Below are 27,262 nucleotides of genomic sequence, written 5' to 3' on the forward strand. Positions count from 1 at the left end.
CCCCCCTTTTTTCCTTTTTCTTTTACTTCTTTTTTTTCTTTTTCTTTTTTCCTCTTCTTCATTTTTGGCTTTTTATTTTTGCTACTTTGTTTTAAATTTGTTTTTCACTTTAGTGGTCCTTTTTTTGTTGTTCTGTTCTTCTTTATCTTTTATTTTCTGGTCTCCGACCTCTTCAGAATCATCTAGGGTGTATTTTAATTAGGTCGTGGTTGATATTTTTGACTCAGCCCACTGATATAGCCACTCTGGACTGGACAAAATCACCAGAAGGAAGAATTCACCACAAAAGAAAGAAACGGAAATAATACTCTCTGCCAAAGAGTTAGAGAATTTGAATTTCAATACGATGTCAGAAATTCAATTCAGAAATACAATTATAAAGCTACTGGTGGCTCTGGAAAAAAGCATAAATGGCTCTAGAGACTTCATTACTGCAGAATTGAGATCTAATCAGGCCAAAATTAAAAGTAGATTAAATGAGATGCAATCCAAACTGGATGTTCTAACTGCTAGGGCTAATGAGATGGAAGAGAGAGTGAATGACATAAAAGACAAGTTGATGGTCAGGAAGGAAGCTGAGGAAAAAAGAAAAGAGCCCATGAAGAAAGGCTGAGGGAAATAAATGATAGCTTGAGAAGGAAGAATATATGTCTAATTGGGGTTCCAGAAGAGGCTGAGAGAGAGAGAGGACCACAGAGTATATTTGAGCAAATCATAACTGAGGACTTCCCTAATCTGGGGAAGGAAACAGGCATTCAGATCCAAGAGATAAAGAGGACACCACCCCCAAAAAATCAGTAAGAACCATTCAACACCTTAACATTTAATGGTGAAACTTGCAAATTTCAAAAGTAAAGAGAAAATTCTTAACTTATATGGGGAGAATTATATTAACAGCAGACCTCTCCACAGAGACCTGGCTGGCCAGAGAGCGCTGGCAGGATATATTCAGGATACTAAATGAGAAGAACATGCATCCAAGAATATTTTATCCAGCAAGGCTGTCATTCAGAATAGAAGGAAAGATAAAGAGCTTCCAGAATAGAAACTGAAAGAATATGTTAACTGGCTCTGCAAGAAACATTGAGCGGGACCCTGTAAAAGAAAGAAGGAGCCCAAAGAAACAATCCACAAAAACAGGGACTGATGACACTAAATTCATATCTTTCAATAGTTACTCTGAACATGAATGGGCTAAATGATCTCATCAAAAGACACAGGATATCAGACTGGATAAAAAAGCAAGACCCATCTATATGCTATCTACAAGAGACTCATTTTTTTTTTTTTTAAAGATTTTATTTATTTATTCATGATAGAGAGAGAGAGAGAGAGAGGCAGAGACACAGGCAGAGGGAGAAGCAGGCTCCATGCACCGGGAGCCCGACGTGGGATTCGATCCCGGGTCTCCAGGATCGCGCCCTGGGCCAAAGGCAGGCGCCAAACCGCTGCGCCACCCAGGGATCCCAAGAGACTCATTTTAGATGTAAGGACACCTCCAACCTGAAAATGAAAGGTTGGAGAACCATTTACCATTCAAATGGTCCTCAAAAGAAAGCTGAGTACCGATCCTCAAATCAGATAAATTAGAGTTTATACCAAAGACTGTAGTAAGAGATGAAGAGGGACACTATATCATACTTAAAGGGTCTACCCAAAAAGAAGACCTAACAATTATGAATATTTATGCTCCTAATGTGGGAGCTGCCAAGTATATCAATCAATTAATAACCAAAGTAAAGAGATACTTAGATAATAATACACTAATAATAGAAGACTTCAACACGGCGTTTTCTGCAAATGACAGATCTTCTAAGCAGAACATCACCAAAGAAGCAAGGGCCTTGAATGAGACACTGGAACAAATAGATTTCATATATATATATATATATATATATATATATATATAGAACTTTCTGTCTGAACACAACTGAATACACATTCTTCTCAAGTGCACATGGAACTTCCTCCAGAATAGACCACATATTGGGTCACAAATCAGGTCTCAACAAATACCAAAAGATTGGATCAACCCCTGCATATTATCAGACCACAATGCTTTGAAACTACAACTCAATCACAAGAAGAAATTTGGAAGAAACTCAAACACGTGGAGGTTAAAGAGCATCCTACTAAAAGATGAATGGGTCAACCATGAGATTAGAGAAGAATTAAAAAGATTCATGGAAGCTATGAAACTGAAGATATAACCATTCAAAATATTTGGGACACAGCAAAAGCAGTCCTAAGAGGGAAGTACATCATAATATAAGCCTCCCTCAAAAAATTAGAAAAAACTCAAATATACAAGCTAACCTTGCACCTAAAGGAATTGGAGAAAGAAGAGCAAGTAAAGCCTACACCAAGCAGAAGAGAGATAATGAATATTTGAGCAGAACTCCGTGAAACAGACACTAGAATTATAGAACTGATGAACAAAACCTGGAGTTAGTTCTTTGAAAGAGTTAATTAGATAAACTCCTAGCCATCCTTATAAAAAGAAAAAAGACTCAAATTAATAAAATCATGAAAGAGAGGAGAGATCACAACCAATACCAAGGAAATACAAATGATTTTAAAAATATATTATGAGCAGCTATATGCCAACAAATTAGGCAAGCTAGAAGAAATGGATGCATTTCTGGAAAACCACAAAATTACCAAAACAGGAAGAAATAGAAAACCTGAACAGGGCAATAACCAGCAAGGAAATTGAAGTAGTCATCAAACACCTCAAAAGACACAAAAGTCCAGGGCCAGATGGCTTCCCAGGGGAATTCTATCAAATGTTTAAAGAAGAAACCATACCTATTCTACTAAAGCTGTTTCAAATGATAGAAAGGGACGGAATACTTCCAAACTTGTTTTATGAGGCCAGCATCACCTTAATTCCAAAACCAGTCAAAGACCCCACCAAAAAGAAGAATTATAGACCAATATCCCTGATGAACACAGATGCAAAAATTCTCAACAAGATACTAGCCAATAGGATCCAACAGTACATTAAGAAGATTATTCACTGTGACCAAGTAGGATTTATCCCTGGGATGCAAGGCTGGCTCAACACTTGTAAAACAATCAACGTGATAAATCATATCAACAAGACAAAAAACAAGAACCATGTGATCCTCTCAATAGATGCAGAGAAAGCATTTGACAAAAGACGACATCCATTCTTGATCAAAACTCTTCAGAGTGTAGGGATAGAGGGAACATTCCTCAATATCATAAAAGCCATCTATCAAAGGCCCACAGCGAATATCATTCTCAATGGGGAAACACTGAGAGCCTTATCCCCTAAGATCAGGAACAAAACAGGGACGTCCACTCTCAACCACTGTTATTCACCATAGTACTAGAAATCCTAGCCTCAGCAATCAGACAATGAAAAAGAAATAAAAAAATAATAATAAATTTTATTTCTTTAAAAAGAAATAAAAAAATAATAATAAATTTTTAAAAATTTTAAAAATTTAAAATTTAAATTTTAAAAGAAAAATAAAAGGCATTCAAATTGGCAAAGAAGAAGTCAAACTCTCCCTCTTCGCAGATGACAGGATGCTGTATATTGAAAACCCAAAAGACTCCACCCCAAGATTGCTAGAACTCCTACAGCAATTCAGCAATGTGGCAGGATACAAAATCAATGCCCAAAAATCAATGGCATTTCTATACACTAACAATGAGACTGAAGAAAGAGAAATTAAGGAGTCAATCCCATTTACAACTGCACCCAAAAGCATAAGATACCTAGGAATAAACCTAACCAAAGAGGTAAAGGATCTATACTCTAAAAACTATGGAAAACTTCTGAAAGTAATTGAGGAAGACACAAAGAGATGGAAGAAACACTCCACGCTCATGGATTGGAAGAATTAATATTGTGAAAATGTCTGTGCTACCCTAGGCAGTGTACACGTTCAGTGCAATCCTTATCAAAATACCATGGACTTTCTTCAGAGAGTTGGAACAAATAATCTTAAAATTTGTATGGAATCATAAAAGACCCCGAGTAGCCAGGGGGATATTGAAAAAGAAAACCAATGCCTGGGGCATCACAATGCCGGATTTCAATCTGTACTACAAAGCTGTGATCATCAAGACCGTGTGGTACTGTCACAGAAACAGGCACTTAGATCAGTGAAATAGAATATAGAACCCAGAATTGGACCCTGAATTCTGTGGTCAATTAATATTCAACAAAGCAGGAAAGAATATCCACTGGAAAAAGGGGAGTCTCTTCAATAAATGGTGCTGGGAAAATTGGACAGCCACATGCAGAAGAATGAAATTGGACCATTCTCTTACACCATACACAAAGATAAGCTCAAAATGGATGAAATATCTAAATGTGAGACAAGAATCCATCAAACTCCTAGAGGAGAACATATGCAACTACCTTTTTGAACTTGGCCAAAGCAACTTCTTGCAAGATCCATCTATGAAGACAAAGGAAACAAAAGCAAAAGTGAACTATTGGGACTTAATCAGGATAAAAAGCTTCTGCACAGCAAAGGAAACAGTCAACAAAACTCAAAGACAACCTACAGAATGGGAGAAGATATTTGCAAATGACATAGGAGATAAAGGGCTAGTATCCAAGACCTATAAAGAACTTTTTAAACCCAATACCCAAGAAACAGATAAGATAATCCTGAAATGGGCATAAGAGATGAACAGAAATTTCACCAAAGAAGACATACAAGTGGCCAAAAAACACATGAGAAAAATGCTCTGCATCACTTGCCATCAGGGTAATAGAAATCAAAACCACAATGAGAAACCACCTACCCCAGTGAGAGTGACTAAAATTAATAAGACAAGAAACAGCAAATATTGGAGAAGATGCGGAGAAGGGCGAACCCTCCTGTACTCTTGGTAGAAATGCAAGGTGGTCCATCCACTCTGGAAAACTGTGGGGGTTCCTCAAGAAGTTAAAAATAGAGCTACCCTATGACCCAGCAATTGCCTTACTGGGGATTTACCCCAAAGATACAGAAGTAGTGAAACGCCAGGACACCTGCACCCCAATGTTGATAGCAGTAATGTCCACAATAGCCAAACTGTGGGAGGAGCCTCGGTGTCCATTGAGAGATGAATGGATAAAGAAGATGTGGTCTATATATACAATGGAATATTACTCAGTCATCAGAAGGACGAATAGTCACCATTTGCTTCAACATGGATGGAACTGGAGGGTATTATGCTGAGTGAAATAAGTCAATCGAAGGGGAATCATCATATGTGATATATAAGGAATATAACTCATACAGGGATTATAAGTAATAGTAAAAGTCTTGTTCTAACATTGCAGTTATAGCTCAGATCTTTAACAGATCAAGGACAACTGGGTTTCCAGAGAAGCCTAGAAGCTAGAACCAGCAATGGGAAGCAGGACTAATTATCCCTTTTGTCTCTGTGTCTCTTTTTTCAAAGGCCACATTTACCTCTTTCCTACAGCTAGGCGTTCTACCTATCTCATCATTGTAGACTTTGGCTCCTGTAGAGTCAAATGGGGACTCTCAGGCCAGCTGCAAATTCCAGGGAATAATCCACCATCTTTCTCTAGTTCAGTCTATGTTAAATGTGGATGTGTGTGTCTAGAATGGGGGGCAGGTAGATAGAGTCATGTAATATAAACATTGCAGAATTATTTATGGGGGCCGACTCACATGATTCAGGAATAGGTTGGAGTGAGTTGGAATAGCTTGGGTTTGCAGGAAGAGGGAATCACTGAGGGCTAAGCAGAGACTATGATAGGTTCCTTTCCATTGTCCAATTTAACCATTAGCTTTCACTATATTACTAACCTGTCTTGGGCCAAAAACTGATTTTTCAACCATTTATATAGTCATTTAAGAAAAATCAAAACCAAAACATTTATGTAATTGCTATGTTATATCAAGATTGGAGAATATGCAGTAGTTTTACCCGTATGTGGCTACGTTCATCTTCATCTGGTTTTTATTTACAGCATGAATGTTATATCACTATAGTGGTTTGGTCCAAATTCTTACATGCACATAACCTGAAAGTATTTTTATTCTTTGTTTTTCTAGAGACTTAATGACTGCATTTTTTCATTCCTTTCTTTGGGACTTCTTTTAGGAAAGGTTACTTTTCCCTGAAAATTAGTGACCAGCAGTTCTACTCTAAGCCACAGCTGATCAACGTAGAAGCATTTTCAACACAGGTAATAACTGTGCCACCCAATTAATAATTTCATATGCATCAATCAAGGTTTCTAGTAGTTATAGCAAAAATGAACTAGATGAATCTTGTCTCAGTTTATCCATGAAATACCACTGGAATATCTTTTAGTACTTGTGGGTAGCAACAACAACTAATTGCTAATATGCCTATACTATTCTTTGCATTTTTCCTTTAAACCCCATGATAGCCCTAGGACATGGTATTATCCCCAGTTTACAGAGGAGGAAACTAAAGCCACGGGGGTGTTAAGTAACTTGTCTATGGTGATATAGCTAATAAATAAGAGCTAAGATTTGTGCTCAGAAGATCTGGCTGCAGAGTCCGTGTTCTTGACTACCAGTTTATGGTACCTTACTTTGCTATGCTGAATCTGATATCAGCCCTTCAGAATAATTTGAAACTGTTCCAGTTGTTAAGACTTTCCTAATCTTAGGTGAGTTTGTTTTGCCTAAATATTTGTCTCTCAGGGATATGAAATTATGTTCAACTACTTTTGCCCATCTCTAGTGTAGCTGGATGACACTTTAGTCACTTTATGGTAAGTTGAGCATCTTATTAAGGATCTACTTAAATGAGGTGTCAGTGTGGTCCTCAGCCAAACATAAGTCTGAGGAAATCATGGTAGATGCTATAAAACTGAGTGTGATGGCTCTTGTGTTCCTATCACTCATCTCTGTTAAGAGTGTCCAGAATACATGTAGTGCTAGATGGTCTGAGTAACTGAGCTCGAAGGATTGAGCAGCTGAAATGTGTGAAGAGAGTAGGAAGATAGATATGGCCTTAAGTTGTGAACAGCAAGAGAGTGGCATATCAGCATAGGGAACCAAAGTGACCTAAATATCCAGACCTCAGTGGAGTTTTAGTCATGATTCAAGGAATGACATGAGATTATTGTTTTAAAACTTATTTAAAAATGGGACACCTGGGTAGCTCAGTGTTTGAGCATCTGCCTTTGGCTCAGGTCATGATCTCGGGGTCCTGGGATCAAGTCCTGCATCAGGCTCCCTTCAGGGAGCCTGCTTCTCCCTCTATGTTTCTGCCTCTCTCTGAGTCTCTCATGAATAAATAAATAAAATCTTTTAAAAATAAATAAAACTGATTAAAACAAAGTTTTGGTTCAAAAATGGAAAGACCATGGACTTGAGGATGATATAGACATAACCCCATATAGATGTGACTCCCAAATGGTGTTCATAGGCCAGCTCTGCTCTTCTTGATGGCATTCTTACTTCAGGGGTGACTGAAGTTGAGGAATGATTAGAAATTGATCTGAAGTTACTTTGACCTCACTGTTGGGCTAAGAATATGAATTTTGTTTTAAATGAAACCAAAAAAAAAAAAAACACCCAAACCACCAACCAAAAACTAAAACATGTGACCTCTATAAATATGGGCCAGAGGGCCACATCAGGTCTCAGGACTGGACTGTCTGGTTTAGAAGTTTCTCAGTATTTAAACTCAGAAGTTTTGTTTTGTTCTTTGTGTTTTAATTCAGTTACTCTAATTAGGTGAATTGGAAACTTAAGGTGGGTATTGGCAAGTGACTTTCTCATCTGAGACAGTGAGTTCCTATGGTTCCCTGAGTTTTATTTGCTTGTCTTACCCAAAGCAAGTAAGTAGATAGTAGCAGCATTTTTAAATTTTGTTATATGAAAAATTCTTTCATTGTAACTTTTGAAAAGTTATTTTAGAAGTTAATTTTGACTTATTTTTGTTCCTTTACATTCCTGTGATATTTCAATATGGCCTTGACCTCCCCAAGATTTTCTCATGCAAGTTAATTTGATCTTTTCCATTTATGGATGTTGACATCACCTTTTGACCTTTCCTCTTTCAGAATCCAAGGGGCCATTCATTCCCATGTATATAGAATCACAACTTCAGCATTCTCACTTGGGAATTCTGAGGAGTAGCTGTCATCTAGCTTTCTACTATGCAACCACTACAATGATATATTAGACACTACTTTAATAGATATTGAAATTTCTAAGAGGCCAGGAGGGCTAGTTGTAAAAGAAAACCATTTGGATTAAAGAAGGCTGTGTGCTGAGAAAAATCCTAGATAGTTCAACCTTAATATAAAAAATTAAGATAGCGTTTTCTTTGGCTTCTGGTCTCATTTTTTTAAAATATTTTTTTCTGTGTGTTTCATTAACTTTTATCTTTATGAAAGAATATTTTACTTGCTTACTCAAGTTGGTAAATAGAAACTCGGTAATCCTAAGAAAAACATGAAAATTTGCCATGTGAGCTAACCAGATGGTTATCTTAACAGACCCTGATCTTATCAGGCTTTAAAACCTGAGTTGGAGGGTGCCTGGGTGGCTCAGTGGTTGAGCATCTACCTTTGGCTCAGGTTGTGATCCCCGGGTTCTGGCATCATGTCCCTCATCAGGCTCCCTGAGGAAGCCAGCTTCTCCCTCTGCCTATGTCTCTGCCCCTCTTTGTGTGTCTCTCATGAATAAACAAATAAAATCTTCAAAATAAAAACAAACCTGAGTTGGAGTGAGCCCTTCAAGATATGGATGAGATGGCTTAAAGAAAATTATTGACTGGGACCAGATATTGATTGCATGAATCAGGAGTATCTTACTCCAGATCAACATACTTTAGTGTAGCCTGGACTGAAGTGATCAACTCCAAACACCAGTGCAAAAATTCTATGCCTCTTACTATTTTCTCTTGAATGCAGACAGTTGGTTGGGATCCCTGACTCTGGGCTGATTTCAGTTACAATGCAGGGATATGGTATAAATCAAGATAGCAGAGACTTATGAGATTTGGAAACAAGCAGTTCATCTCAATTGCTTCTGGTGAATATGATGGCTTTGACATGGCTTGAGAAGCCTCCAGAACCAGAAGTGTGAAGTAATCTCACTGGCTCCGATTGCTATGACTGACCATATCTCTGACAAATACTTTGACTATGCAACAGTTTGGCACTTTGCTGGAGCACTGAGAGTTCCTTCAAAAGCATAGAATTATCAATTAAACTGTACACAACTGTATCTAGTCCCCTGGATTATCTTCTCTTTTCCTGCTAAATGACATTTCTTCCTCCTTCCCTTCAACTGCTCAGGCCCCCTATGTGCTGAGAAATGAGGCCCTTCATATTAGCAGAGGGGAGAGAGGAACCATTACTACCCAGCTGCTTGACATCCGAGATGATGACAACCCACAGGATGTGGTGGTTGAAGTGCTTGATCCTCCACTTCATGGCCAATTGCTCCAAATACTTCCGTCCCCTGCAACCCCAATCTATCAATTCCGGCTGGATGAACTCTCCAGGGGCCTTCTCCACTACGCTCATGATGGCTCAGATAGCATATCTGATGTTGCTGTCCTGCAGGCCAATGATGGACATTCTTTTCAAAATATCTTGTTCCACGTGAAAACTGTGCCCAAGGTAGGTGTCATTCCTAGAACTGCAGTTTCCTTGCACCTAGGTATGAATTTTTGTTGATAATATTATTTTACAATATTCATAAAGTTAAGATATGGATAGGTAATTATTCAAACATTTATTAAGCATCTATTATGAAGACACTTAGGATGTTCAGAGATAAATAGAACACATTACTCAATCTCAGGGAGCAGTATATATTTTGTTAGGAGCACCCTTGATCTGAAGGACCTATCCTCATGTTCTCTATACATGGGAAACTTTTGCACCTTTATGTTGACTTGCTGCCATAAAAATGCCTCATTGCCCACTGACCCTTCTGTCTCCTGCCTGAGCATGATCACAAGAATCAAGTTCACCCCTGTTTTTGCCTGCCCTTCTACAACAGCTCATGCAATGTGAAGCTCATAGGTTATAATGAATCAAAAAGGATGAGTTCAGGCATTCTGTTAGCCCAACTGAAGTAGGTGAGGGAACTCTCTCTTTTAGTAATCATGGGAAGGCTTGTTAGCATGAGTCATTCCTGTGCCATCTCCATATGTTTTTGTCATGTCCATGAACACCTCTTCTAGTACTTAATATTTTTCTTTGTATCAACTTACTTTTTTATTGTGGCCTCATCCTAATAAGTGAAAAATATGAAATCATGGGCTTAATGTACAATTTACTTTCTTCTAAAATATTAAAATTAATACATAACCATTTTTAATAATATCCATGTACATAAAATGTTCTTGGAGACTATTAATAGGATGGCTATAACATTTTGGGAAATACTGGGCTAACCACATGCGAGATCCAAGAGACCTATTGAAAAACATTTTCAAAACCATTTATTACTTGGTGATATTTCACTAGAGCTCTTTTCTCCATTATAGCAAGAATGGCTCTTTCCCATAGTGGATAGATTGGGCTTCTCATTTTTATTGACTTTTTCATTCCAAATATCAGTAGCCATTGACCTGTCATTAATGAGTAGCTAGAGAGATTGATTTGCTGAGGACAGTTTAGAAGTGACTTGTCACTTTCTCACAGATGATTACTCAAAATCTGTGATGGATCCTTGTGAAGTTAAACAGCTGAATATGACATAGTCTGCTGGCTACTTTCTCAGGCTGTTGTCTCATGATTTGCAGCTGATGAAAACAGTGATGGTGGCATGAGATAGATGGGAGTAAGTGAAGACTGATTATGAGATAGAGTTGGCAGATAGCCACCTTGTAGCTAATCCTAATTATCACCCTCTTGCAATTGCCCTGGGAGATGAGGTTTAGTTCTGAAGTGATGAAGTCTAGACAGACACAGAAAGTTTCTTTTCTTCCTGCTTGGTTTCCTTCCAAAGATAGGATTTCAGTGCAACGCTAGCAGCTGCCTTTCCCTATCTTAGACCTTTTCCAGGTCTAATTCCTGATTTCAGTCTCCACATTTGGAGCTCAGTTCAGTGTATGGCGCTATCATCTTACATGCTATGGCCCAAGGTTGAAGGGTATTTCTCGGATTTTAACTACTTTGACTACCAAAACAAAACAAGGAAAAAATGAAAGTTTAATTTAGAAATAAGGCATATGCTTAGAACTTGAGAATCCTGTAGTGCTTATAACTTGGGGTTCATGTTGGTATTTCGAGTGCCTGCCCCTCCTCCTTCTTCCTGCCCTCACTCTCTCTCCTAGAGTGTTGTGTTTACCTGTCCATCAGGTGAACTAATGGCTTCCAAGCCAATGAACTGTGATAATGAAACCAATGACCAGAGTGCCAGCATCCGTCAGGATGTACTAATAAATTTGACACTGTAACACTGATATTTTATATATGCATGCTATATTTACCTTCAGGAATTCAAAGTACTTTTTCTTCATACCTATCCTACTGATCTTTGCAATATCTTAATGAGAAGGTTATAAGAGAGGCTTAATTTCTTTTAAAGGAAATTCTATGGATGAGAGGTGTTTGGGTTTGTTTTGTTTTTAACCCTTTTTGGGCATTAATGCTTGACATAAATTATTTCATTTGATGTTCATGATCATCCTAGGATGTTTGTACAATTATTATCTGTAATTTTCCAAAAAGGAAACTGAAGAAAAGGTTTAAAAACATTTTTTAAAGTCTAAAAATATTTATTTCTTATAAAGGTTTTTCATGTTGGAGCTGTGATTTCTACTCAAATGTGTTCTGTCTCATCACACTTAACCCACATGGCTTTTTTCATTCTCTCCCATATTTCAGTGTTTTGGTCATATATACTCTAACCCCCCTAATGGACAGAATGGAGACAGCAAGTTAGTCATTTTCTCAAAGTCCTATCCAAGTAGTCTGGGCCCTAAGCGTTCTGGAATCTTCCCTCTGGACTCACCCCATTTTGTTACAAGTGAAACTGTTTATAATCATAAGTCTACTGGAGCCCAAGAAGAAAAATTGCCTCAGCTGTTAATGGCTTCCAGTAGATGTATAGTCAGATGTGATATATTTCATTCTGATAGGCATTTCTGAAGATGGGCATCCAAGTCCTTACCCTGAGGCTGCCAGTGTATTAAATTTGGAGTCAGCCAATTACTGGCTGATGTCTAGCTCATGGTTTAAATGGAGTTGCTAAGGGATTGAGGTCTAATTCCTGGGGAATGGATGTTCAAAATAACCCCAATGTTGTTCAGTAGAAAACTTAACCTGGTAACACAGATGGAAAGAGAGGGGGAGATAGAGAAAACTTTGAGCAGCAACTATTTTAGTCTTCCTATCTTAAGCAAGGCATATCATAGGAACTTAGTACATTTTTGTTGTATGGAGAGATAGGTGGAGGGATGGAACGGCCTGAGTGAGGGTGGTTCCCATGTTCCTACCTTTGAATCCATCCCTTGTGTCAGATGAGAAGCCTTCAGGCCGCCTCTGCCGATGTTGGGGTGGCCTATCTGGGCCTAAGGGTAGGAGCTGTCAGCTCCACCCTTGTTTCTTAAGTTCTCCATCACATCCTACAAACTTTCATCCTTGGCCTGGCAATGACGAAATCTGACTGCTGCCCTCCAGGCTTATACTGAGTTGCTGAGGAGAAAATAGATTCAGGACTGATGTTGAAACATGCTCTGTTGGGGGGAGGAGGCAAAAGAAATTTTAAAAAGATTAAAAGGTAATAAAGAATGCTCTGCTGAACAGGCTTTCATTAATTGGGTCGATTACCAACCCTGAGCCTGCTAGAGATATGATTTTAAAACAATTCAGTGTCTAATCAGGGCTAAAATGTGGGCAATGCAAAGTCATGCTTATTGGTGGGTTTCTGTCCATTGTGGGGCTTTCAAGAGATTATCCTCTTTTTTATTGATTAAGACATCTCTAGAAATCATGCCTCTTTTTCCACTTTGGTAATAAATCTGATGATCTTTGTGACCTTGCTTGTCATTGTTTGAATAGTTACTTTCTGCCACTGGACAATGCTTTGATGTTAAAAGTGCCCAAGTATCATGCTATGAACTGGATGGAAAATTCTGTTGCTAAGAGTCCTCTCTAGCTGCTTGAACTTGGTAACGCCCATGTACAGCTAAAAGCCCTGTTGTGCTTTCCCTCAGGTTTCTTAAAACTTGTCCTCCCAGTGGTTGTCTGGCAGGGATGTCGCTTGGTAATAAGGGTGCTTGCGACAATTATAAATATGGCACGAAAATGTTAATTTTTTGAATAAGAGTCTATCTCATAAATAAATCCTTACTATATGTCAGGGTTTTACCTTTTATGGACTTGTTTAGCTTGTTCAATTTGACATCTTATAAGATGTAATGCTCAGAGTATATGTTCAAAATGGCTGTTGATTACAAAATTTTATTTGTTTGTTCATAAAGTAGTTGAAATCTACATGGAAAGAAGGTTCTATATTCTTGACCTGAGGAAAGAGAGCTTCTGAGGAGCGCACACACACACTGACAAATACAAAAACAGTCCAATATCTTTCCATCCTGTATCCTGGTAAATAGCACCTAAGTTTCACCTTTTTTGCACCCACATGATCCTTCCCTAAAATCCACAGTGTCCTATAAGATTGCATTTTAAAGCTATGGTATAAATGAGCATTTGCAAATTAAGGCTTTTTTTTTTTTTTTTTTTTTACAGAATAAATAAAATGTTAGGATTGCTATTATATCCAATTATAGTTATTTTCTATTTGATTACGTTTTATAGTTTTTTAGCTTGAATAGTTTGGCCTGTGGTTGGGGTACATTATCGTTTGAGATCATCATTTATGTCCCAACATTTATTTTAGGGGAGGAAGTATTCTTTTTTTTGTGAGATTTTTCCTCCTAGTGATAGAAGCTTAGGCCCTTACTTCTGGTTTACAACATTAATATTTTTATTTGTAACACAATATATAATGGCTAAACTTTATTGCCAACATTTCCATATGCCCATTGTTCTATGAAATGAATTAGAAGAACTGTTTAATTTAAAGCACTCTTTTGATTATGCCCCCATAATCCCTTTTTGGGGTTTCATTGCTTTCTAATGTGGTATCCTGAAGGACATATAAAACATCAAAAGACAGGAGATTATTTAACTCATGTTATGGCTAGTTTCTTGAGCTTACAGGGATATATACACTATTGTGCAGAAGAAAAAAAAACTAGAAGGAGATAAAAAAATTGAAAAAGGTCAGAATCACTAGGGAAATGAGGTTAAAATTTGTTTGGCTTTTCTGGACACTTTAACTGTAGAAAAGATGGTGTATTCATCTCTTCTTGACTCTTCCCTGGAATTTCTTCCAGAAGAAAGCAACTGATAAAAACTATCTTCATCAGAATCAGTGGGAGGAATTATACTTCTTTCACTTAGACAGTTGTCTGTTTCTTCTTAATTATTGTAAACAAATAACTCATAAACAGAGTCATGTAAATTATCTGGTTATAAATGTAAATATTCTAAAAGACCTGTCTGTGGGGTTTCAGGAGAACCACTCTAGACCCATCACTATTTCTATCCTGGTCTGTGCTTCTCCTGCTTTAGCATGACTCCATATCACCTGGGGATCTTGTTTAAATACAAGTGGAAATACATAAAATTACAAAGCTGCACAGCAAAGTAATGGTCAACAAAATGAAAAGTCAGCCTACTGAATGGGAGAAAATATTTGAAACCATATATTTGATAAGGGATTAATTTCTAAAATATAGAAAGAACTCACACAACTCAATAGTAAAATAATAATCATCATCATCCAATTAAAATGTGGCTTAAGGAGCTGCACAGACCTTTCTCAAAAGAAGACATACAGTAGCCAATAGGTACATATGAAAAAGTGCTCAACATCACTCATCATCAGGGAAATGTAAATCAAAACCACAATGGGATACCACCTCATAACTGTTAGGATGGCAATTATCAAAAAGACAAAAGATAACAACAGTTGGTGAGCATATTGGGAAAAAGGAATCAGTGTACACTCTTGTCTTGGTGGGAATTTAATTGGTGTAGCCATTATGGAACAATAAGGAGGTTCCTCAGAAAATTAAAAACACTTATCATATGATCCAGCAGTCTCACTTCTGGGTATATATCCAAAGGAAATGAAATCTGTATCTCGAGGAGATCCATGTACTCACATGTTTATTGCAGCATTATTCACATTCACAGCCAAGGTACAAAAACAGCATAATGTCTCTTGATGGATAAATGGATAATGAAAGGCGTACTGGGGTGGCCGAGTCAGGTGAGTGGCCAACTCTTGATTTCAGTTCAGGTCATGATCTCAGGGTCAGTAGGGAGCCTGCATCAGGCTCCACGCTCAGTAGGGAGTCTGCTTCAGGATTCTTTCTCCCTCTGCCCCTCCCCTTACTCATTTTTTTCTATCTCTAAAATAAATAAATAAATCTTTTAAAAAATTGGATAAAGAAAATGTGGTCTATATATATAAAATATTTACTCAGCCTTAAAGAAGGAAATCCTGCCATTTCTGACAACATGGGTGAGCTTGAAGAACATTATGCTGAATAAAATAAACCAGACACAATAAGACAAATTCTGCATGATCTCATTTATATTTGGAATATCAAAAAGTCCAACTCATAAAGGCAGAGTAAGAATGGTGGTTGCCAGGGGCAGGCGTTGGAGAAATGGGGAGGTGTTAGTCAAAGGGTATAGAGGCTCAGTTACAAGGGATGAATAAGTTCTGGAGATACAACGTATAGCATGGTAGCTATACTTAATACTACATCATATGCCTGAAATCCGCTAAGTGGGTTGATCTTAAGTGTTTTTACCATATACACATACAAAAGTGTAATTATGTGAGGTGAGACTTCTTAATTAGCTTGATTGACAATTGATAATTGTAATCATTTCACAACATATATATCAAAATGTCATGTTGTATAATTTCACTATGTACAACTTTTATCTGTCAAATATACTTCAGTAAAGTTGGTGAAAAAAATAAAATGCACATTCTAATTCAGAATCTGGGGTGGAGCCTGATATTCTGAACTTGTAATAAGCTTCCAAATGTTATTGGTATTTGAACCCTGACTTGCAAGTAGTACTGTCTCCTAAAGATTTATACTCTCGTAGGAATTAGAAAATTGTATTGATAAAGTATAGCCAAGTTAGATGTGTAGTGGGAGAGACACTGGGGCACATGCATTGAGGTCACAGTACTTAACTGCTTGGAATATGAAAAACCACATTGCTCCACCAATCCCAGAATGTTGTTCTTGTATGCCTGATTTCTGTAACCGTGATCAAACTTGAGGAAGCTGCTGCTATTAGAGATATTTTTAGCAATTAAGACACCTGGGTCTAAGTGTATTATGTTATATGAAACACTACTGGAGTAAAGAGGGCCCCCCACCCCCCTGCCCAGAGTTCTGGGGGAGGAGTGGAATTCTTGGCACATTTTGATGTCTTTGTAACTAATACGCTGTATCAATTGTGAAGGGAGAAAATTCTTGGGAGTTTGTCCCTGAGCACAGATCACAATAGAAGATGCCTTTGCTGCTGTTCTCCTGGGCACCATTTGACTCAGTTCCCTGGCAATTGCTCAGTCAATTCCCTGGTGACTAACTATGGTCGCCTCTTGTAGGGGGCAAATGCTCTCGTGTCAAGTGACTGCAAAAGCATATTTGTTGTCTTCTGCTCTGGATATTCGCCTCCTGGGAGTGGTGTTTTACTCTGCTATCTTTATTGGCATATTTGAAACTAATAACAATAACTTTTAAAAACATCCTCTTTGAAATGCCCTCTCTTAAAATACCAGGTTTACAGGGGTGCCTGGGTGGCTCAGTGGTTGAGTGTCTGTCTTTGTCTCAGGGCATGATTCTGGGGGCCTGGGATCGAGTCTCGCATGGGGATCCCTGCTCTGTGGGGAGCCTGCTTCTCCTTCTGCCTATTTCTCTGCCTCTCTCTGTGTGTCTCTCATGAATAAATAAATTATTTATTTATTCAAACTTTTTATTCCCATCCTCTCCTGACTCCATAAACTCTTCTTGCCCAGACACCTGGATATTTTATGAAGCACATAGTGTAATCTCATGTCTTTACCTCGGCAGGACCCCTACACAGAATCCATTTTACCACTTCTCTCTTCGAAGGCCCCATATTTTTGTCATTCAAGAACTGAATTTTATTTCCGTAGGAGAGCCTTTCTGAATATTCCTTCTTCAAAGAGGAAACGTTTTTCATTTATTCTCCTATAGCACCCTGCTGAAGCTTCTCATAGAGCATCATTTGTGATGCATCCTGATTATTTGTCTGTGAGGGGATCACTAGACTGTAAATTCTGAAACCCATGTCTTGTTTAGGCATTCTTAAATATCTCAGGCCTCTGGCAGAAGAGCTGGCCAATAATATAGGTGCTTAATGTTTAGTGCTTGAATGAGGGTGGATGGGAAGAATGGAAGCACAGTTAGATGAACAAATGAAAGACAGAAATGGAGAGACTTGTCTTCCTGAATGAAATAAGTTATTTGCTTATGATAAAGAAAAAGTAGGACATTACATATATACATACATATGCAAGTATCTACATATAGTATACATACATAGTTCATAATGTGACTCCAAAGTTATGAATATCTCTTTATTAGATGATGGCTGGCAGTAATAGTACCTGATGACTTTTTTTTTTATTGGAGTTCAATTTGCCAGCATATAGCATAACACCCAATACTCATCCCGCCAAGTGCCCCCCTCAGTGCCCATCACCCAGTCACCCCAACCCCCCGCCCACCTCCCCTTCCACTACCCCTTGTTCGTTTCCCAGAGTTAGGTGTCTCTCATGTTTTGTCACCCTCGCTGATATTTTCACTCATTTCTTCTCCTTTCCCTTTATTCCCTTTCACTAATTTTTATATTCCCCAAATGAATGAGACCATATAATGTTTGTCCTTTTCTGATTGACTTATTTCACTCAGCATAATACCCTCCAGGGCCCTCCACGTTGAAGCAAATGGTGGATATTTGTCATTTCTAATGGCTGAGTAATATTCCATTGTATACATAAACCACATCTTCTTTATCCATTCATCTGTCAGTGGACAACTAGACTCCTTCCACAGTTGGGCTATTTTGGACATTGCTGCTATAAACATTGGGGTGCAGGTGACCTGGCGTTTCACTGCATCTGTATCTTTGGGGTAAATCCCCAGCAGTGCAATTGCTGGGTTGTAGGGCAAATCTATTTTTAACTCTTTGAGGAACTGTTTCCCAGAGTGGCTGTACCAGTTCACATTCCCACCAACAGTGAAAGAGGGTTCCCCTTTCTCCGCATCCTCTCCAATATTTGTTGTTTCCTGCCTTGTTAATTTTCCCCATTCTCACTGGTGTGAGGTGGTATCTCATTGTGGTTTTGATTTGTATTTCCCTGATGGCCAGTGATGCGGAGCATTTTCTCATGTGCTTGTTGGCCATGTCTATGTCTTCCTCTGTGAGATTTCTCTTCATGTCTTTCGCCCACTTCATGATTGGATTGTTTGTTTCTTTGCTGTTGAGTTTCATAAGTTCTTTATAGATCTTGGATACTAGTCCTTTATCTGGTAGGTTATTTGCAAATATCTTTTCCCATTTTGTAGGTTGTCTTTGAGTTTTGTTGACTGTTTCTTTTGCTGTGCAGAAGCTTCTTATCTTGATGAAGTCCCAATAATTCATTTTTGCTTTTGTTTCTCTTGCCTTCATGGATTTATCTTGCAAGAAGTTGCTGTGGCCAAGTTCAAAAAAGGTGTTGCCTGTGTTGTCCTCTAGGATTTTGATGGAGTCTTGTCTCACATTTAGATCTTTCATTCATTTTGAGTTTATCTTTGTGTACGGTGTAAGAGAATGATCCAGTTTCATTCTTCTGCATGTGGCTGTCCAATTTTCCCAGCACCATTTATTAAAGAGACTGTCTTTTTTCCAGTGGATAGTCTTTCCTGCTTTGTCAAATATTAGTTGACATAAAGTTGAGGGTCCACTTCTGGATTCTCTATTCTATTCCATTGATCTGTCTGTTTTTGTGCCAGTACCACACTGTCTTGATGACCACAGCTTTGTAGTACAACCTGAAATCTGGCATTGTGATGCCCCCAGCTATGGTTTTCTTTTTTAATATTCCCCTGGCTATTCTGGGTCTTTTCTGATGCCACACAAATCTTAAGATGCTTTGTTCCAACTCTCTGAAGAAAGTCCATGGTATTTTGATACAGATTGCATTAAATGTGTAAATTGCCCTGGGTAACATTGACATTTTCACAATATTAATTCTTCAATCCATGAGCATGGGATATTTTTCCATCTCTCTGTGTCTTCCTCAATTTCTTTCAGAACTGTTCTGTAGTTTTTAGGGTATAGATCCTTTACCTCTGTGGTTAGGTTTATACCTAAGTATCTTATGCTTTTGGGTGCAATTGTAAATGGGATTGACTCCTTAATTTCTCTTTCTTCAGTCTCATTGAGTGTATAGAAATGCCATTGATTTTTGGGCACTGATTTTGTATCCTGCCACATTGCTGAATTGCTGTATGAGTTCTTGCAATCTTGGGGTAGAGACTTTTGGGTTTTCAATATACAGCATCCTGTCATCTACGAAGAGGGAGAGTTTGACTTCTTCTTTGCCAATTTGAATGCCTTTTATTTCTTTTTGTTGTCTGATTGCTGAGGCTAGGACTTCTAGTACTATGTTGAATAGCAGTGGTGAGAGTGGAATCCCTGTTGTGTTCCTGATCTTAGGGGAAAGGCTCCCAGTGTTTCCCCATTGAGAATGATATTTGTTGTGGGCTCTTTATAGATGGCTTTTAAGATGTTGAGGAATGTTTCCTCTATCCCTACACTCTGAAGAGTTTTGATCAGGAATGGATGCTGTATCCATTTTGTCAAATGCTTTCTCTGCATCTATTGAGAGGATCATATGGTTCTTGTTTCTTGTCTTGTTGATATGATCTATCACGTTGATTGTTTTACAAGTGTTGAACCAGCCTTGCATCCTGGGGTTAAATCCCACTTGGTCACGGTGTATAATCTTCTTAATTTACTGTTGGATCCTATTGGCTAGTATCTTGTTGAGAATTTTTACATCCGTGTTCATCAGAGATATTAGTCTATAATTCTCCTTTTTGGTGGGGTGTTTGTCTGGTTTTGGAATTAAGGTGATGCTGGCCTCATAGAACGAGTTTGGAAGTACTCCATCTCTTTCTATCTTTCCGAACAGCTTTAGTAGAATAGGTATGATTTCTTCTTTAAACATTTGATAGAATTCCCCTGGGAAGCCATCTGGCCCTGGACTTTTGTGTCTTGTGAGGTGTTTGATGACTGCTTCAATTTCCTCCCTGGTTATTGCCCTGTTCAGGTTTTCTATTTCTTCCTGTTCCAGTTTTGGTAGTTTGTAGTTTTCCAGAAATGCATCCATTTTTTCTAGATTGCCTAATTTATTGGCGTAAAGCTGCTCATAATAAGTTTTTAAAATCATTTGTATTTCCTTGGTATTGGTGGTGATCTCTCCTTTCTCATTCATGATTTTATTAATTTGAGTCTCTCTCTCTTCTTTTTAATAAGGCTGGCTAATGGTTTATCTATCTTATTAATTCTTTCAAAGAACCAACTCCTGGTTTTGTTTTTCTGTTCCACAGTTCTTCTGGTCTCTATTTCATTGAGTTCTGCTCTAATCTTTATTAACTCTCTTCTTCTGCTGGTGGAAGGATTTATATGCTGTTCCTTCTCTAGCTCCTTTAGGTGCAAGGTTAGCTTTTGTATTTGAGTTCTTTCTAGTTTTTGGATGGATGCTTGTATTGCGATGTATTCCCCCTCAGGACTGCTTTTGCTGTATCCCAAATATTTTGAATGGTTGTATCCTCATTCTCATTAGTTTCCATGAATCTTTTTAATTCTTCTCTAATTTCCTGGTTGATCCTTTCATCTTTTAGCAGGATGGTCTTTAACCTCCACCTGTTTGAAATACTTCCAAACTTCTTGTGGTTTAGTTCTAGTTTCACAGCATTATGGTCTGAAGATATGCAGGGGACAATCCCAATCTTTTGGTATTGGTTAAGACCTGATTTGTGACCCAGTATGTGATCTATTCTGGAGAAAGTTCCATGTGCACTTGAGAAGAATGTGTATTCAGTTGCATTTGGATGTAAAGTTCTGTAAATATCTGGGAAATCCATCTGGTCCAGTGATTCATTTAAAGCTCTTGTTTCTTTGGAGTTGTTGTCCTTAGAAGATCTATCAATTGTAGAAAGTGCCATGTTCAAGTCTCCAAGTATAAGTGTATTATTATCTACGTATGGCTTAACTTTGGTTATTGATTGATGTACTTGGCAGCTTCCGCATTCAGGGCATAAATATATTCATGATTGTTAGGTCCTCTTGTTGGATAGATCCTTTAAGTATGATTTAGTGTCCCTCTTCATCTCTTACTACAGTCTTTGATATAAACTTTAATTTATCTGATATGAGGATGGCTACCCCTGCTTTCTTTTAAGGACCATTTGAATGGTAAATGGTTCTCCAACCTTTTATTTTCAGGCTGTAGGTGTCCTTATGTCTAAACTGCGTCTCTTATAGACAGTGAATAGATGGGTCTTGCTTTTTTTATCCAGTCTGAAACCCTGTGCCTTTTGATGGGATGATTAAGCCCATTCACGTTCAGAGTAACTATTGAAAGATATGAATTTAGTGTCATCATGATACCTATTCAGTCCCTGTTTTTGTGGATTATTTATTTGAGCTTCCTCTTTCTTTTACAGCATCCCCCTTAATATTTCTTGCAGAGCTGATTGGTTGTCACATATTCTTTCAGTTTCTGCCTATCTTGGAAGCTCTTTATCTCTCCTTCTATTCTGAATGAGAGCCTTGCTGGATAAAGTATTCTTGGCTGCAGGTTCTTCTCATTTAGGACCCTGAATATATCCTGCCAGCCCTTTCTGGCCTGCCAGGTCTCTGTGGAGAGGTCTGCTGTTACCCTAATACTTCTCCCCATAAAGGTGAGGGATCTCTTGTCTCTTGCTGCTTTAAGGATCTTCTCTTTATCTTTGGAATTTGCAAGTTTCACTATTAAATGTCAGGGTGTTGAACGGTTTTTATTGATTTTAGGGGGGTGATATCTCTATCTCCTGGATCTGAATGCCTGTTTCCCTTCCCAAGTTAGGGAAGTTCTCAGCTATGATTTGTTCACATACACTTTCTGGACCTCTGTCCCTTTCGACGTCCTCTGGAACCCCAATTAAACATAGATTTTTCCTTCTGACGCTGTCATTTATTTCCCTTAACCTTTCCTCATGATCCTTTAATGGTTTTTCTCTTTTTTCCTCAGCTTCCTCTCTTGCCATCAACTTGTCTTCTATGTCACTCACTCGTTCTTCTACCTTGTTAACCCTGACCTCCAGTTTGGATATCATCTCATTTAATTGATTTTTAATTTCGGCCTGATTAGATCTAAATTCTGCAGTCATGAAGTCTCTTGAATCCTTTATTTTTTTTTCCAGAGCCACCAGTAACTTTATAATTGTGCTTCTGAATTGGCTTTATGACATTGAATTGTAATCCAAATTCTGTAACTCTGTGGGAGAGGTACTGTTTCTGATTCTTTTGTGGTGAGTTCGTCCTTCTATTCATTTTCTCAGTGCAGGGTGGTTAAAAACAAGTTGTAATGGAAAAAAGAGAAAAAGGGCGGGGAGAGCAAACAAAACAAAAAACAAGGAGGGATATCCTCTGATTCTATATACTGTAAGTCCTTCGACTTCCCCTGGAACTATCCATTGCTGCTCCATCAAGAACTTGCTCTAAAAAAAAAAAAAAAAAAAGAACTTGCTCTAACCCTGTCCTTCCAGCTGGTCTTCTGGGGGAAGCCTGCTGTGCTGATTCTCAGGTGTGTGCACCTGTGGGAGCTGCCCCAACCCCTGCCCTGTGCATTGTTCAGTGGGAGCTGTTTATCCTGTGAGGCCTCTGCTCCTTGGTGGCTCCGCTCCATCCTAGGTACAAGATGACACCAGGAAGAATAACAACAGTGGCAGCGGCCAGCTCTCCAGCCCTAGAGTCAGCTCCCGCAGTAACTACCGCAGTCTCCCAGTCCGCAGGGGCCTGGTTGCTCCCGGGCCGGGGGGCGCTGATCTGCACAGCTTGTGGGCGCCCAGTGGCCGGAGTGTCCCTGGTCTACTGTGTCCTCCCAGCCTCCACCTGTCCCAGGGGGAGCACCGGATCTTGGGCTATGTCCCCTGGCACCTTGTGCTCCAGGGCCTGCGCTGCTGGAATCGCGCTCCTGGGGCCGCACAGCCCCCACCGCACAGAGCCGCCGCCCGAGCTGCCCACCAGGAGCGTGCTCCAGCCCTTTAGGGAGCTCGCCGTGGGGTGTGGTGTGCTCCCCCCCCCCCCGGGGCACAGTTCCTCTGTTAGTGCCCTTGAGAGCCTGAGGGCATCACTGCCCCTCCTGGGATCCTGCTCCAGTTACCTGGGAGCGTGTTCTGTCCGGGAAGATTCGTAAAGTTCCTGCTTCTCCGGGACTGGGCTTTACTGTCCTGGGGCCTCTCGCTGCCCCCCTTAGCCCAGCTCCTCACGGGAGCCCCTCTCCCTTGGATGCTTGCTTTTTTATTTGTTTATTTTTTAACCTCTTCCTACTTTGTTAGAAGCCTGAACTCTTCTCACTATATCATTCCAGCTGTTCTGTCTTTAAATCTCAGGCCAGGGCAGCCTGGGTGGCTCAGCGGTTCAGCGCCACCTTCAGCTCAGGGCCTGATCCTGGACACCTGGGATCGAGTCCCACATCGGGCTCCCTGCATATGGCCTGCTTCTCCCTCTGCCTGTGTCTCTGCCCCTCTCTATCTGTGTCTCTCATGAATAAATAAATGAAATCTTAAAAAAAAAAAAAGTAAATAAATCTCAAGCCGAATTCGTAGGTTTTCAGAATGATTTGAAAGTTATCTAGGTAAGTTGGTGGGGTCAAGTGACGGGGGACCCTACTCTTATGCCATCTTGCCCCACCTTATGATGAGTTATGTTTTTAAGTACTGAGATATATATGTATATATATATTTACTTATTATTATTATTATTATTTTCCTTGGACTTAATTCTGTACTCTTTCCTTATTCTAGAATGACAGGAGTCTTCAGCTTGGGGCTAATTCAATGGTGTGGGTTCCAGAAGGCGGGATGCTGCAGATTACAAATAGAATCTTACAAGCTGAAGCTCCAGGTGTCAGTGCCTCAGAAATCATCTACAAAATTACCCAGGACCACCCACAATTCGGTAACTTTTTTTTCCCTTTGTCATGATCTCATGAATGTATACAGCAGTCTTGGACTTGCTTTTCTATGATGCCATGCAGTAAGCTTGTGATTACAATGAAATGGACTTTCTAACACCTCACACATCTCCTTTAAACACAGAATAGTCAAAATAACTGTCATACTGTACAAATAGTTTGTATCAGATGGTATGCTAAGTAATGTAGACCCCTTAGTATATATGAAATCCAAAAAATTTTTTTTAAAGATTTTTATTTATTTATTCATGAGAGATAGGCAGAGACATAGGAAGAGAGAGAAGCAGGCTCCTCACAGGGAGCCCAGTGCTGGACTCCATCCTCTGACCAGGATCATGCCCTGAGCTGAAGGCAGACACTCAACCACTGAGCCATCCAGGCATCCCAAAATCCAAAATTTAAGTTTTAAAATAAGTTCATTTTACAAAAAAAGTAACTTGCTAAAATATAGTTCATTTTAGCATATACACCTAATAATATCAGTTTAGTTTTGAAGCTCAGTCTCTCAAGCTCCACATTATGTCCCTTCTAGAACATCACCGGATTTCTTATGGAGACTTTTAAAGAAAGTTTTACACAAAAATATTTTTAAAGATCTCCATTATTATTACTTCCACTTCCAGCAGGAAGTAGAGTATGAGAACTTGAAATTTTTCCTTCATTATCATCATCAAGAAATGCCAGATAAAAGATAATGAGAATTATAGGGAACTCATGGCTGACCTTCCAAGAATAGAAAGAAATCTACAGGTAGTAAACAGAGAGATTTACTTCTCTGGGCATGAGCAGATGTAATAGCTTCCCTCAAAGGGGTTGTATGTGTCCCAGTAACCCAGAGGCTTGAGATGTAATGTCATGCTGAGATAGAAAGTTAAGATCCTGTATAAAACTGGGACTTTGGAAAGACTTTCAATTAGAGGGACAGAATAGAAAACAAGAAGCACATCCTCTCAGAGAGATGGCAAAGAAATCTACCTGTGTTTCCCAGGGCTCAGAGTGAAGCAAAAAGTCTCCCCTGTTTCTCTTGCAGATCCAGGGTTAAGTTACACTGTGCTCATTTTCTGAAAAACTCAAAGCTGAGACATTCATATGAATGTTAATCTCAGGCTAATGATACTTCTTGGGTCCCTTGCAGAAACTGGTAAAAACTATTGTTGTATGTCTACCCTTAACAGCAGATCACAAGATTCTCACAGCCTAAACCACTGAAGATTAGCTTACAATTCAAAATTACGGAACAGATGAGGAAACAATCCATAGTATCATAAAAAAAATGAACAAAATGATTTAAATTCCAAAGATTTCAGGAAGTCTAGGTGGCTCAGTGGTTAAGCATCTGCCTTTGGCTCAGGTCATGATCCCAGCGTCCTGGGATCAAGTCCCGCATCAGGCTTCCTGCATGGAGCCGATTCTCCCTCTGCCTATGTCTCTTCCTTTCTCTCTCTGTCTCTCGTGAATAAACAAATAAAATCTTTAAAAAATAAAATAAAATTCCAAGGATTTCAAACAAATGAGTAATCATTAAAACTATGAAACAAGCATATTAAATGAATTTAAAGACACAAAAGAAGGAATTGAAACTGGTAAGGCAATAACCAAGTACCATACAATAAAATAGGTAGATTTTTTTTTAAGTTTTTATTTATTTATTTGAGAGAACGAGAAGAGTGAACATGACAGAGAGAGAGAGAGCACAAGCAGCAGCAAAGGGTAGAGGAATAAGCAGACTCCTTGCTGAGCGAGGAACCTGATGTGGTACTAAGTCCCAGGACCCTGGGATCATGACCTGAGCCAAAGGCAGATGCTTAACCAACTGAGCCATGCAAGCACCCAGGCAGGTAAATTTTTTTTTTTTGGCAGGTAAATTTTTTAAAGAACTACTAGCTCACCTGAAAATGAAAACTATATTCATTACAAGTAAAAAATTTCTTGGCATGTTAAGTAGCAGAGGAATAATAATCTGCTTTTCCTCTGGGTTACCAAATTTTAAAAATTATGTATTTTCTGCAGTGAGGAGAAAAAGTTAAATTAACTTTTGTGCAGTTTAAAAGTAATTCCAGTGGGGTGCCTGGGCAGCTCAGCCCATTTAGTATCTGATTCTTGATTTCAGCTCAGGTCTTGATCTCAGGGTCCTGAGATGGAGCCCCACACTGAGCTCTGCCCCAAGAGTGTGGGGGTGCTGCTTAAGATTCTTTCTCCATCTACATCTTCCCCTCCCATAATGCCCCCCTCCCGCTCTCTCTCTCTCTCTCTCTCTCTCTCAAAAAAAAAAAAAAAACTGGAAAAAAAAAAGTAATTCCAATGCCAACAAAGATATTGAAAAGCATAATCTAATCAAAATTAATATGATTATAAAATAGTTGGTCTAGTTGGGGTGTCTTTTATTATAGTTGTACAACTTTGAGGAAGGTAAGTGGATCCCTTTGAGTCTTAGGTTTCTTTGAAAGGTTAGGGTAGGTAAATTAAACCTTTTAAAAATAATTTTAGACTTACTGAAAAGTTGCAAAAATAGTAACAAGAGCCCTTGAATACCCTTAATCTAGCTTCCCTCAATGGTAACATCTTACAGAACAATAGAATAATTTTCAAAACCAGGAAGCTAACGTGGATACAATGCTATTAATTAGCCACAGACCTTATTCAACTTTGCCTTATTTTATCCACTGATTTTAAGCTCGATAATGTTAAGTCCTTTTCAGCTCTAAAAATCTTGGAATCATTTAGTGTATTAAATTGCTTACCTTTATCTTGATCATTAAAAGCCAAAAAAATTTAATTTCCTAGAGATAGCCCAATATTCCAATATTCTGTGTAAGTATTAAACAGAACAATGCTGAATTAAATCATTTTTAAGCCATTTGAGCTTGATAAATGCCATGTAGGCTTGCCTGTGACCTTTTCCTACTATGACTCTCTTAATTAACTTCTTCCTATGAACATAATCCTCTTTC

General features: G+C 38.8%; 1 protein-coding gene across 2 annotated transcripts in view; it reads left to right on the forward strand.

Annotated features, from left to right (window-relative positions):
• FRAS1 (Fraser extracellular matrix complex subunit 1) overlaps window positions 1-27,262 on the forward strand; it is a 429,868-nt gene that overhangs the window by 266,804 nt on the left and 135,802 nt on the right. For both annotated transcript variants that reach the window (XR_005988333.1, XM_041758154.1), the window contains exons 28-30: window positions 6,109-6,193; window positions 9,293-9,619; window positions 24,142-24,295. Coding sequence is in view for 1 of the 2 variants with exons in the window: in XM_041758154.1 (XP_041614088.1) it covers window positions 6,109-6,193; window positions 9,293-9,619; window positions 24,142-24,295 (566 nt within the window). In the remaining variant the exon portion in view is untranslated. The remainder of the gene's footprint in view (window positions 1-6,108; window positions 6,194-9,292; window positions 9,620-24,141; window positions 24,296-27,262) is intronic.

This window comes from Vulpes lagopus, chromosome 6 (assembly GCF_018345385.1).
Source record: "Vulpes lagopus strain Blue_001 chromosome 6, ASM1834538v1, whole genome shotgun sequence".
Taxonomy (NCBI): Eukaryota; Metazoa; Chordata; class Mammalia; order Carnivora; family Canidae; genus Vulpes; species Vulpes lagopus.